Here is a 14671-nt window from a genome sequence, read left to right on the forward strand (position 1 = left end):
AAGTCATCCTTGGGACTCGCCTTGTTCAAATCTCTGAAATCCACGCACATTCTGACTTTTCCGTCCTTCTTGGGCACCGGTACTATGTTAGCCAGCCATTCTGGATATTCAACCACTTGAATGAAGCCCGCATCTAACAGCTTCTTGACTTCATCATGGACTTTCAACTCCCATTCTGGTTTTAATTTTTGAAGTTTTTGCTTTTTCGGCTTGGCGCCTGGGATTAAGGGAAGACGATGCTGGACTATGTCTTCGCTTAATCCTGGCATGTCATCATAGGACCAAGCAAAAACTTCTTCGTACTCTTTAAGCAAAGTGATTAATTCTTCACGCTCCTCCGGGGATAACGTTTTGCCAATCCGTATTTCCCGAATTAAGGTTTCATCACCTATGTTGACGATTTCAATTTCTTCTTCAAGTGGTTTAGCCCGACGCTGCTCCTCCCGAGTAATCATGTGTTTGATCTCAGGGGGAGTTTCGTCGACATCCTCGTAAGAGGGGGAGTCTTGATCATTGTTATTAGTTTTATCAATTTGAGAAGCAGAAACAGAGACAGGAAGATACTGAAACGAGTCCTTTATTTCATTCATAGAATCAAAGTTTACATCATTGATCAACTGGCCCACAGCAGGCTTTACAGTATGCTCAAAAAGAAAGTTTGCATCGTCAACTGAAATGCTGACACTTGACTCAACTGGACCATGTATGGACTTTGTAGTATATTCCATAACAGACTCATCTTCATAGGCAACATCTATACCGGAGGACTCGCCACCCACACCAGGAATGTCTAAGCTTTCTAAGGTACCTGCATCCAAAGAATTGTTAGAAATAGCAGACTTTATATTTGACTCGGAAACAGACACATACTCAGAAACTTGAGACTCTTTTGGAGGAACATGACCACACTGAAGAACTAATTGAGGAATGACCTGAGAAGTCCAGTTATCAAGGGGTACCTCAGCTGGGGTAATTCGGCCCTTCGGATTCAGGAAGCGTGCATCTTTTCCGATCATAGCAATGACCGGTGCCTCAACCTCGAAGAGGGAGTCCAGAAGCTGCGACTCTAAGTTCTTAGCCCAATCAGATTCCTGCTTTTCGACGGCTACAATCTGTCCATGGAAGTACTCGTCTGGCAATTCGTCAGCGGAGAAGATTTCAAAACCTGGTAACTCTTTCCCAGACTCATCAAACCACGGCTCGGGAAAACCATAGAACGGGCGATCGGCTCCTTCTTTCCTGTACTTACCATTCATCAACAGACTGAACGGTCCCATAGGCAGCTCTAGGCCCCGACGACGCAGCTCTGCCCACTTCAGCATGTACTGCTTTCTTTCCCTGATCTCTTTCTTGGTGGGTTCATATCCTAACCCAAACAAATTGTTTGCGACCTTCAGCTCCGGCCACTCAGTTAAACCTTGCAGACTTCTCCCCAGACCAGTTCCAGGAATATACCCATATTTGCGCATTATTCGGGCTACCTGCGCATTTGCACTGGACATAAACAGAATTTCTTCGCTCATAGCCTCTTCCATAGTAATGGTCGAGACTTCAAGCGAAAACCCAGTCAGACTGACATCTATGGTGCTTGAACCGATCTGCTCTTGGGATATCTGTCCAACCTCTGGTTCTGGATCCCCTCGAACTGTGACAATTCTGTTATCCTTGATGAACTTGAGCTTCTGATGGACAGTGGAAGGAACCACTCCGACTTTGTGAAGCCAAGGTCGGCCGAGAAGGAGAAAGAATGAGGTCTTGATATCTAGAACTTGGAATTCTATGTCAAACATTTCACCTCCGATCTCAATTTCGGTGACCAAGGTTCCGATGACGTCCCTTCTGGTCCCATCATAAGCCAATATCCCCTGCTCCGACGGAACATAATCATTCGGCCCAAACCCCAAGGCGGTAGCGGTGCTCAAAGGACATACATTCAGAGCTGACCCGTTGTCAACCAAAACCTCTGGTACCTTCTTCTTATTGCACACGACGGTGATTCTGAGGGATTTTGTATGATTCTTACCTTCCGGAGTCAGATCTTCATCCGAAAAGGACACGATCATAGCTGATCTGGCCATAGATACGAGCCCAACCAGCTCACCAGGGGTTATATCCACAGACACCTGCGCTGTATTCAATTCACGAAGTATAACCTGCCGGTGCTTAGGGGATGACATTAACAGACCCCAGATAGAAACATTAGCTTGGGTCTTTCTAAGCTGCTTCAACAGAATGTCCTCATCTTCCTCAGGACTCAACCTCTGATTCTGATTCTCAACAGCTCTGGCAATCTCAGCGGGATTCTCTGCTCTCAACTCAGGGGGCTTAAAGAAACGTCCACCACGGGTAACATGGCGAACCTCATCACACGGATCGTTCAACAGCAGCAAGTCCTCGTCCTCAAGCTTAAGGACATATGGGACTTTGCTTTTCTCCTCCTCCCCCTCGAATCTGAGGACATAAGGACATCCAGAGGATTCCCCAACTTCTTGCGCAGAGGACAAGACATAAGGCTCTTCGCGCTTTAATTCTTCATCATCGGATTCCCATCGTAAGATATACGGCTCATCAGAGATAACGGCGCATATACGAGAATGGTCCAGGACAACCTCTTCAGTGAGAATAGCGTAGACATTTGGAGGAGGCATAGTATGCGTCGGCAATGGATTCCTGGTGACATTGGGAAGAGCTTCCACCACAATTTCTTTTGCCTCGATCTTATCCTGGATCCTATGCCTTAGTGCCAAACATCTGTCAGTCAAATGCCCAACACTCTGGTGATATTCGCAGTACTGATCTTTTCTCCAGTATTTCGGGAGAGGATTGGGAACTTCCCGGGGTTCTAGTAGAGTGATCTTCTTGTCTCTCAACAGCTTTTTGAGAGCTACAGACAGGGAATAAGGTAAAGGAGTGAACTCTCTGGGCTCATTTCTTTCCGGACGAACTCCTCCGGGACCTTCTCTCCTAACTGGACGAGCAGTATTCACGTTGTTAACTTCCTTCGGAGGCGCCATAGGCCTTTTTCCCTCTCTGACATCTGAAGTGGAGGCCCTAGTTCTCAGGCCGCCCTTAGCCAGTATGTCCTCGATTCTTGTCCCGGTCTTGATCAGGTGATCGAAGTCATTGAAGTACTGGATTGACATATGAGGAAAGTAAAAGGGGGAAAGATTCTTGACGGCAATCTTGATAAGATCGTCATCCGGTAACTTGTGGGTCATTTGTGCTGCCTTTCTCCTCCATCGTCGAATGAAGGAAGTAAATGTCTCATTAGGTCCCTGCTTCAGCGATTTCAGATCCCTTTTTGTCACGTCAATCCCCTCTTCCATGGAGAATTGCTGAACAAATTTGTTAGCTACACCTTCAAGAGTCCTGCTTTCTTCTGGTTTCAGATGCAAGAACCACTTCTTCGCTGTCCCAGTCAAAGTTCTAGGGAACACCAAAGCAATCTGCTCTGGGGATAAACCGTGCTGCTGCAACAGAGGAATGACTGACTTGAGATGGCTACGAGGGCACCCCATTCCGTCGTATTTGTCAAAGTCTGGCATTTTGAACTTGGGCGGAAGTACGACCCCTGGAGCTATCATGAACTCAGACATATCCAAATTTTTGGGACCTTGGCACTTCATGGTTTCCATATCCCGAGTCAGCTTCTCAATTTGGTCAGCCAATTCCTGTGCTTTATCAGGATTTCCCAGGTTAGGAAGACAGTTCTCTGCTGCGTACTGGCCCTCATCAAAGTCTTCGATTTCAGGCAATACAGCTGGCCTGGGAGAAACAAGAGGAACAGAAGGTATAACTGAAGGCTGCTGATTGGCCGGGTCTTTAGAGGTAGACAGACGATCATTTTTCAGGAGGGCTATATCATCCTTCATGGTACTCAGCTGAAGAAGAATAGCCTTCATCATCTCATTCGTATCAGGACTGTTGTTACCGGTCCCTTCCATTGATTCAGATGCAAGTGAAATGGGTGAAAGAATTTCTGGACGACCCAGGAGAAGCGGCGCAGGAGAAGTAAAGGATTCTGGGGAAAGAGAAAGTCTATTCAGCCTGGAATTTGAAGACTGACGGGACCAGGCCGATTTTGACTTGGCTTTCTTAGGAGCGATGATGTCCCGCTAAGACTCCTGAATGGAAGTTAATAAGTTAGATTGCACATTTGATAATTGAGATGGAACACTTCACGTAAATTCAAGACGAGAAAAATAGAAAAGAACACATTTTCATTGATCACAAATCAAACTGTAGTTACGATTGATAAAACATGTCACTTTTAATTACAAGTAGATGGAACAAAATGAGTATAATGAAACTTGAAATTAAAATGACAATTGTATGAAAATGGTCTTCAATGCTCCATGATCCGAGCTCTCTTTCCCGCAGGCTCTTCTGGTAACTCCTTTCGATGGACTTTAGATGATAGAGCAAATCTCCTAGCGGTAACCTTGTTTCCCCAAGCAGCTACAATAGACTTTATGAGATCGGGAGTAAGCTTTTCGCAAGGAGGAGGGGTTACAAATCCGGGAGGACATGGACTTCCCGTGATCTGGTAAAGCAGACGAGTGGGAGCATAAAAGGTTGACTTTTCCAAACCCATAAGATACACAAATGGGTGTGGGCAGGTGCTAGTGATAACATGTAAGCATGAATGACTCACCCAGTGAAATTGATCCTTCTCAACGTGTTGCAACCAATTACGCCACTCATCAATGGATTGGGGTTTATTGGCCATTGGTTGCCACGAAAGATGATCCTTGAGGGTGTACTGAAGGGAACTCTGTGGCCGAAGGATGGTGAGTTTTTCACAGAGCCATAAATAAAGTAACTTGACGCACCCATGGAAATTATCCTTCACCTCTTGCCGGGCGATAAGATCCAGCCCAGAGAAGGTTTCTGCTAGCATGAGTGGGACAGGATTCCTTCCTTCACTAATTTGATCGACCACACTCAGTAAGGTCACAGGGGCAATACTGGAGTCTTCACGGACAACGTGACGTGCAAGGACACCAAAGATTAAGGCACTGCGTCGACAATTTTGAAAACGGGAATCGATAGGGTCAACGTTTTTAGAAAAACGCTCAATGAGGTCATCGAATTGCACGTACGTGTCTTTGAAATAGGGCATAGCATCAACAGTTTGGTTCTCAAAAAGCTTACAGAAAAGGGAACGAGGAGACGCTATACTCGAAGGTTGGATCCAGAGTCCCTCAGGTGGGAGTTCTAATAGGGCGCACCAATCCTCGAATATAGGACAGATTTCAAAGGGACCAAATTGAAAAACATGAAGAATAGGATCCCAGAGTCTTGCAGCTGCTTGAAGAAATTGCCAATTCACACCGGATGCGCTCAAATTATTAAACGTGCTGATGAACCTGTCGGCCGTACTCCACTGTGCACGCTCGCGCGGGAGAGCTCGAATTGACTCACTTATCCAAACCCTCATCACTTTGTTCGACATGATTTAACCTAATCACAGATAGGATAAGATCAGAAGAGAGTGAAGATAACCCTGAATAACGAAATAATAGGGATAAATTTGACCGATCATATGGGAAGGATACAACTGGCGACACTGATTTTGTTCATCAATAATCATAGACTTTCGAATAGATCAGAAAGGTAGACCACGGCCACAAAATGACAGAAGTAGGTCATAGACTGGATCTCAAATCTGATGATGGACATTGACAACTGTATGATCAAGAGGATCGATAATGATAGATCATGGTCATAGAGACAGCGGACAAGCCATCAACCATATCTAAGACAGAGCATGCAAGTAGCGAAAATCTAACCCAATGAGTAATATCCACACACAACACGGATCTATGACACATGAATAGACCATGGCTATGAGAGTGACGAGTATAGACCACTAACCAGGTGACTCTGAAAGAATGTACATATGATTGATTGAACCAGGAATCCCTCACTGGAAAAGAGGGTTCTGATCTAACCAATCGACAAAACGGGACATACCAAAGAGATTTGTACAATCTGAAGACAAAACGACAGATATAGTCTCAACAAAGGTAAAAGAAATACTATCGACTGCATCGAAGGAGTGCAATAGGATGGATCAGACCTGGAACACCTATTGTAAAAAGGTGGCCTGATCTGAACGACCGACTCGACACATAGGGTATGCACAAGAAGATGGCAAAACTATACATCGACTCAGCGAATAATACATGTACAAAGGAACAAGACCACCGTACACTCAGGAGACAAAACATAGACCATGATCAGGACCAAGACCAGGGAAAATGATTAACCATTTTGAAGACTGAGGAATGAAACTATGTAGCTGATAGTTAGACCAGAAAATTCTATTGATAGACTGACCCTGGTCTAACAGGTTAGCACAAAGACCGATCAGGAAAATAAGGAATCAAGGACTGGACCATGACCATGAAAGGCGGTGAACAAAACCGTCGGCCAGACCCAAACTGAAAGAAGGAATAGGCTTTACCTGATGTAATGGATCAGAACAACTCAAACACATGAACCCAACACACCGGGGTGACCGTATGATAAGAGATCACAGGGTAAATCACGATCTAGCTGACAACCGAGCAAGAGTAAGGGTCATCGATCAGGTCTGAAGGAATGCACGACTGCGACAGATACAGAAACCTAATCTAGGAGACAGGTCCTAATCTGAGAATAAATATAACACATACACGTACATATATACATACATATCCTAACCAGGGGCACCAGCCCTACCCTGATCTAGCGGAGCCAAGATAATCTTGACTCAAAAGTGCTTGTGAGTGTACTAGAAAACGCGGCGGGTAACCACGGTGTGACTTACCCTTCTACACTACATGGGTAGGCTGACTTCTATCCTAGGCTCACATATGCTGGTCGCACATGTTCGTCCTATATGAGTACATATATATAGTGTCCTAGCAAGGGTTCCCTAATTTTGGTTCTAAAGGGAGCAACTAATATATACATACATAATATAATGGAATAAAAGTAAGGCCCAGGCATCTCTGCAGGGTACTATGCTTATGACCATACCCTTGATGTATAACGCCAGCACACCCAGCATTATACAAAGTATGTTCATTGCTCATCGGCTGCTGTAGAACACCAGCACACCCAGTGTCTACGGCTGCAGCTCCGGCGCATAGCTCGGAAATAGATACAACGGTTCCCAACTGGTACGCGTCATATCTATTCCCTGAGGCCAATAATGAAAATAATGAAAGAAATAAAGAATATGACAATGTATGATGTGCAGTGTGTGAATCCCTTGTTTTAGTTACGCACCTACTTGGTGCCCCTGGATTTCTAACGATAAAGTTCTCATTTAACTTGATTTTGACCCAAATTTCTTCAAAATTAATTAAAATGGCATTTTTACAGAGTTAGGCAATGTTTCAAAAGATCCCCAGCAGAGTCGCCAGTCTGTGGAACCCGATCCGGGACGGGCGTGAGGGGACGGGCCCCCGCGCGAGTCTCTTGATCGTCCACGTGAAGGAGAGCCCCACCAAGGAACTCTCGAAAGAGTGCCCCTCACAGCATGAGCGGCGATGTAAAGTGAGATACCTCTCGATTCGGGGACTAGCCCGGATTCGAGACGCACCTTAAGCAAAGAAAGAGTCGCCATCCAAGGAAGTGGGCCCTGGATCCCATGCTGTGCTCTGTTGCAACAGATAACCAGAGATATAAAATAGGGTTCGTGCCTGATGACGAATGGGGAAGGGATTAGGCGCCCCCAATTCGCCCAAGTGCTAGCACCTGGTCTCTTATGCCATTTATTATTAATTTTGAAGAGTTTTGGGAGAAAATCATGCGAAATGGGAACGAATATCCCCGAGATAACGTCTAGCTAATCATGCACGTCTCGGAGATGAATAAGAAACACACATAAAAGAAGTGAAAGAAGTGTCACCTAAAATATCTAGGTTATGAGTGACATGCCTGATTGGTGTCTAAGTTCTGGTGGGCAAACACATGCATGCTACAGCTAAAGGTATAGGATCTGTACATAAAAATAAGAAAACACAGCAAAACACACAACACAACACGACTCGACACATGACCCGACACGACAAGCCCTAGACTCTAATGCAATACTTGACTCGGACCAGGATGGCCATCCATCCTAGCTGCACTACGTATCCCGGCCTCGGGAAGAATCAGAGCCAACGTAGTTCGGTGCCCTATTCTAAACTACGATGCCTAAAACTCTAGGACCGCTATCCTAGACTCGATCCACTAGACTCGACTGATGTTTAAAGCTTTTTGTGCGATTGCTTAAATTCAAGTGGATTGTAATTTTTAGGACTCTATATGCCCTAACTAATGCAAGTTGATTAGCCTTAAGCTAATGCAGGTGAGCCCTATATCCTATGTGTATCTAGGCTGTGCATTCTAAGGAAAACCATGGGTTGACTATATGCTTCCTAGTCTAGCCATCGGTTCGACTAAATGTCTAACCGATCGACTTGAGGCCTCCTAACTCTAGGGACACTCACACGACAGGACACACCATATCAATACAAATCAGGACCGACTCCTAACTCTAAAACACCCTAAATATCTAGGACAGACTCCTAACTCTAGGGGAAGATCTTTTTTGAAAAGGTTTTGAAGTTTTTTTTGTATTTTTTTGGAATATTTGAAATGTTTATTTTTAAAGGTTTGGCTGGACCTGGGATGTGGATCCCAAGCTGCACTACGTACCCTGTTGAAAGGGATCAAGCCAACGTAGTTCGGACCTGATTTTCCTAATAACTTGAGATTTTTGGGATTTTTGATTTTTAGATGTTTTTTTGAACCTTTAAGTATTTTGAAATGTTTTTTTGTTGGAATTTTTGACACGAGAGGACACAACCCTATCATCATAAGGGTACGACAGACCCCTGATATCCCGCAAAGGTTGGACAGCATCCTATGCTTTGCGGGGGTACGAACATGAAAACAACTCGGCAAGGGTTGGACAGCATCCTATACCTTGCAAGCGGGGGTAAAGATCACGACTTAATGAGAGGATGGGCAGAATCCTAACCCCTACGATGACAGGACTGACTCCTGAAAGACTGAAGGACTAACTCGTATGCTGAAGACGGACTCTGGAAGATGAAAAGGCGGAATCCCAAACTTTATGAAGGGATAGGACAGAATCCTAAACTCTACAAGGGTAGGGCCGACTCCCAAACCCTAGGACGGTGGGACAGACCCCTAAACTCTCTACGACTGACTCTATAGAGGAAGAAATCGCTCAACCTGCGAAAACTCTAAGGCGGGAAGGGAAGGGGTTGGCTCAAGAAGTATTCCGTCATAGCCTGATCCCTATGGAAATATGATAATAAAGGGGAACCAGAAAACAAAAGGGACACCGAACTCTATAAGGATCCTAGAAGTGGGAAGAGACAAGAAATGGGGTCCAATTATGAATGAAACTGCGGGACTCATACGATACATATTCTCAAAAGAGACAGAATAGGACAAAATGCCGACCCCATAGACGTCCCCACGATGATATCAACTGTTGGGTAGGGATGAACTATTAGAGGTTTGATCCTATACACAAAGGGCGCTCGAATTGCCACTCCTAACGAGCTAGATTGAACATCTCCAACATCTGCTTATTTATTCGACCTATTAGGAGTTTTTCATTTAATGGACATTACTTCCCCCTTGATTGGCTGAAAAGAGGATTGAATAGCACCTAGCACATGCAAATACAAGAATAGAAGCATCTTTTACTAGACCTACCCCTCTTGACTAAAGTCAATATGCTGGGAGTTCAACTAACAAGCAAATGAAATTGGGTTAGCTGGCATGCAAACAAGATTGAGCACATATTTAAGATAACTTGCTCTAACATTAATCCACGGAGCTCTCGTAGCCCTCACGAGACATTCAAATCTCATTCAAACACGGGAGATACATTTCTTAGGATAAATCACCTCAACATGTATTTGAGTAAACCTCTACTTTTCATGCATTGGCCAACTTAGCACGGTTCTCATTTCCAAACTGAAGAACACAAGGAATCTCAAACCCCATCTATAATGATTTCTGTCACAGATACCAAAACTTTTAACAGACCAAAGGAATTAATCAGAAGACAAAAATCATGAACCTTTTACATTCTTAGGGTGATAACCAGTAGGAAAACCCAAGATGAGATCGAACGATGCATCCTTAGGGTAATAACCTAATAGGAAAACCCAAGATGAGATCGAACGATAGGGGTACAGATATACCATGCTTTTTAAGACCAGAAATACTCCAGGAGTTAAAACAAGGTTAGCAATGTTCAGGTAAATTGAATTTCCACGATAATCAAACCACCCACATTATAAACAACTAGTAAAAGAAAGAGAGTAGCAATTACCTCAGATTGAAGATGGTCGGCACGGCTCGAATGATTTGCTGGAGTCGGTTGCGCTTGGGATTCGACAGATCGAAGCTTGGGGAAGGCGAAAACGAAAAAGGGATCAGCTTGGGTTCTCAAGTGAGGATGAGGTGGTTTTGGGCATGGCAATGGTGGTGCTAATCGGCAGCGATGGGGAGGCCGCGGATGGGGAGGCCGCGGGTCGAGGGTGGGGCTCGAGTCCACCTCCGCAATTTCTTTCCCTCACTCTGATTTTTCTAACAAAAAAAATAAAATAAAACAAAATCGAGAAAACCCTCCTCTTCTCTCCTTCAACTCTCTCTCTCTCACTCTCTCTCTCTCTCTCTTTTCCTTTTTATTTTTTTTTTTAAAAAAAAAAAAAAAAAAAAAAATGCCGAAAACAGAGAGGGAGGTAGCGGTGGTGGAGGGGAGGATCGGCCGATGGGGGTGGCACGGCGGTGGAGCTCGAGCTCTCTCCCTCCCTCTCTCTCTCTCTCTCTCTCTCTTTCTCTCCCTTTCTTTCTCTCTCTCTCTCCTGTTAAATAAAACGAAAAGAAAAGGAGGTGGGATGGGTTTTCGAAATGGGTAGAGATGGGGGGGAGGATTTGGGTTTAACGAGGGTTGGGAGAAACCACGAGGTGGGGGAGAGGATTTCGGCGGGTTTCGGTGGCTGGAGGAGGTGAAAGGGGGTCGGCGATGGAGTTGCAGGTGGTGGGGAACGGTGGCCGAGGGTGGAGGTAAGGAGATGATGGGCGGCTGTGTTGGGGGAGGAGGGTGGTTTGGGTGGCAGAGGAGGTGGAAGAAGGTGGATGGATGGGCGGCGGTGTTGGGTTTGAAGAGGGTAATGGTCCGGTGGTGGCTTTTTTGGGTTTTTTTTTTTGAAATGGGTTTCAGTTTTGTTGGGGTGTAGAGAAAGGGGATTTCGGTTTTGGGTTTGGAGGGAGGTGAGGATGGAGATGGAGGGGATTTTCGAAGGGTTTGGAGGTGGTGGTGCTGGAGGTGGAGGATGGTGGAGGTGGGTGGAGGGCAAATGGGTGGGTTGCGGTGGAGGTGGAGTTGCAGAGGTGGCGGTTTGGGGTGGTTTATGGTGGTGGTAATGTTGCAGAGGTGGCGGTTTCGGGTGGTTTATGGTGGTGGTGGTTGTGGGGGAGGCTCGGCCGGAGATGGCTATGGTGGAGGAGGAGATGGTGGAGGTTGCGGGCTAGCCGGATTCCGGCAAGCTTGCCGGAGAAGAAGGTGGCGGCTGTGGGGGGTTTGGGCAGGATGGGTTTTTGGTAGTGGTGGTTGGCTAGGGTTTTGCCGGATTTTGACCGGAGGAAGAGGAAGGTGATGGTGGCAGAGCTCCTCCCTCTGTTCTTGATTTTTTTTTTTTGGGTTTTGGGTGGGTTTTGATGGTGGCTCAGATTTGCAGAGATGGAGGTTGTGGCTGCGGAAGTGGAGGTAGAAAGGAATGGAAGAGGAAGAGGAAGATGGGGAGGTTGCAGGCTTGCCGGATTCCGGCAAGCTCGCCGGAGAAGAAGGTGGTGGCTGTGGTTTGCTTTTTTTCTTTGTTTTTTTTTTGAAAATGGATGAGCTCCTCCCCCCCTCATGCAAGAACTCCCCTTTGTTTTATACTTAGGGTTGAATCCCTAACTCTAATCCTAACCCTCTATGTGGCATCTTCCTCTTCTTGGGTGATCTCCACCCTTGATCTCCTCCATTGCCTTTACAAACCCTAGAAAATCTCTTCCTCACCTCATCCTACCCACACATTTTCTTTGATTGATCCTATGGCTTGGAATTATTGCTTCTCAAGCAAGCAATGTGAACATCCAAGAATACCCTTAAGGATGGGTTGATTTCCTCTTTGCCCAAGCCCCTATTTTGAAGAGTGATATACTTGCCCCCCCCCTTTTTGCTCTAGACAACCCCATCTAGTGTATTTTAACTACTCTTATCCTTACAGGGGGGGTGGCTCGGGTAGAAACAGGGGGCGGAATAAAAATCTTTTTTTTTTCTTTTTTTTTTATTTGCCTATGGTAAGCCAGTATTGGCACACCCATGCCCTGCTAATTCATACTCCCTTTTATATTTCTTTAAACTACGCCCGGCTCGAGCTCGAGACACGGGTTGGGGTGCGACCTGGGTTGATTCGTGAAATTCGGGTTGAGATTTCCAACTGCCAATCGGGTTAGGCTCAGATTAATTCCATTCATTTTCCGCCTGACCTCGGGATTTCATTCGGATACACGGGTTTAGGGCGCTGTCAAAATGGGGTGTCTACAGGTAAATGTTCTAATTTCTATACACACACACAGATCTTGTTTATTATTCAGAAATATATTAATTAGCAGTAAAATATTGTTGATAGAGTTTTGATAAAGTTTTGACTTTGAGAAGCTATCTAGCACAGGTTTATCCCAGTCTTTGAATGTTTTATGTTCTATATGAATTTAATGGATGTTCATCTAGATGATTTAAAGAGAAGAATGAATGCTATCTTATCTGGAATGGCTTGAGCATTTAAATCATGTCATCAATTTTCGGATTGAATGGAATCATTGAGTTTAAAAGATTTTAGCTATTCGCAATGTACGGCACTCTAAAATTTGCCCCTCAAAGGATATATGGATTACAGTAGTCAAAGTTGCTTGTAGAGAGGTTATTTGATCCATGCTGGGCTAGATGGAACTCTAGCTTTCTCCGCCAGACGTCAAGGAGTCGGAGCAGGTTATGAGATGTTAGCAGAATTGTCAAGAGGGGAGAAGGCAGCGAATATTAAGTCAGATCCTGATATTGATGTCTTCATGAAGGTAGCAACGCTGAGAGGGCCAGATAGCAGTGGTGTGCGCAATTCACTAGCCTAGCATTGGCATATTCGAGGCTTTTGATGAGTTTTTCTTATTAGGGCTATGAAGGAGTCATCCCGAGCCCATTATTTTAGAGGACTTGCATAGTCCTAGTAATGTTTTCCCTTCTAATCTTTTCTGAGACTGTTTAAGTCTTTCAGGTTTCTTTCATTTGTCATTTCAAGCCCATCTCTAGGGGGACTTGCATAGTCCAAATAGCATTCCATTTTCTCAAAAGACTTGCCTAGTCTTTTAGATCCAAATCTTTGGAGACAGGCACTGTCTCGTTAATGAATCAACCTGAGTCAACCCCTAGGAGACTACCTCTAGTCTCACGGGTCTTAAACCCTCTTCTAGTCGAAGACCAACTTGGTCTGTCAGTTATCTCATTTTCTTATCATTGTTTAGGCAACGATAAGGTTACTTGGAGCCCATCCTGGTGCTTAGGAGACTTGCCCAGTCTTGCTAGCATTTCTCTCTATCCTACCTCTGTGTCTAAGAGACTCACCCAGTCTCATTCTCTTGCTAAACCTCCCTTTTGTGCATCCTTTGGTTTTGGGAGAACACCCTACTCGGCTTGACAGCATACCCCTACCCTTATGGGTATTAGGTTGCACATTTGTTGCACCCTAGGGCTAGGTAGCTGTCCGGCCCAGCTGGGTGTTTTACCTTTGCCAAATATGCACAGGGTCTCTTTTTCCTTATTACTTGTGAGCTTTATCTTGATTTGATAGTCCACTAGCATAGGAATCCGTCCTTAGTCTAGAGAGTCAGTCATCTTGTTCAGGAATCCAATTCTATCATCATAGGGGTTAGGATTCCATCCAACCTTTCATCAGATCATGTTCTTCTATCCGCTCTTGCAAGGTATAGGATGCGGTCCAACCCTTGCAGAGTCGTGTTTCTGTCTTTTTCCCCCGCAAAGCATAGGATGCTGTCCGACCTTTGCGGGATATTCAGGAGTCTGTCCTCCCTTTATGATGATAGGATTTTGTTCCTCTTATGTCAAAAATTCCAAAAAAAACACTAAAATATTTCAAAAAACACTTGAAAATTAAAAAAAAATATATCTAAAAAATCAAAGATCTCAAAATCTCGAGTCATTAAGAGTAGTCAGGTCCGAACTACGGATGGCTTGATCCCTAGCTGAGGGGTACGTAGGCAGCTCAGGCGTGCTGCTGGCATCCTGAGTCCAGTCACCCTTTTTACACCATTTTTTTAAATCACCTTTTTTGTAAACATTTCTCACAACTTTCACAATTTTCACAACTTCAAAACCTTCCAAAACTACTAAAATTCTTCAAGATAACCTTGCAAACAATTTTCAAAAGATCTTCCCATAGAGTTAGGAGTCAGTCCTAGACTTTTGGGGTGTCTTAGAGTTAGGAGTCTGTCCTGATCTTGTGGATTTGTCATGTCTGGTAGTGTGAGTGTCCGTAGAGTTAGGAGGCCTCAGGTCGTGGTCGGTTAGACACTTAGTCGAGCC

General features: G+C 44.9%; 1 protein-coding gene across 2 annotated transcripts; it reads right to left on the reverse strand.

Annotated features, from left to right (window-relative positions):
• Window positions 1–567: 567 nt before the first annotated feature.
• LOC143857476 (uncharacterized) lies at window positions 568–10610 on the reverse strand. Of its 2 annotated transcripts, none has more exons than XM_077367890.1 (3): window positions 10358–10610; window positions 960–4124; window positions 568–808 (listed from the first exon to the last, which is right to left on the reverse strand). In XM_077367890.1, exons 2-3 carry the CDS (start codon window positions 3942–3944, stop codon window positions 800–802), a joined length of 2994 nt encoding a protein of 997 aa, XP_077224005.1. In that variant the 5' UTR covers window positions 3945–4124; window positions 10358–10610; the 3' UTR covers window positions 568–799. The 2 variants fall into 2 exon arrangements, with proteins under 2 accessions (XP_077224005.1, XP_077224004.1); XM_077367889.1 differs by having other exon boundaries at window positions 933–4124.
• Window positions 10611–14671: the final 4061 nt, after the last annotated feature.

Source organism: Tasmannia lanceolata, unplaced genomic scaffold, assembly GCF_043159265.1.
Source record: "Tasmannia lanceolata isolate RefF3 unplaced genomic scaffold, GAP_Taslan_0.1 ptg000025l, whole genome shotgun sequence".
In the NCBI taxonomy this organism is placed as follows: domain Eukaryota; kingdom Viridiplantae; phylum Streptophyta; class Magnoliopsida; order Canellales; family Winteraceae; genus Tasmannia; species Tasmannia lanceolata.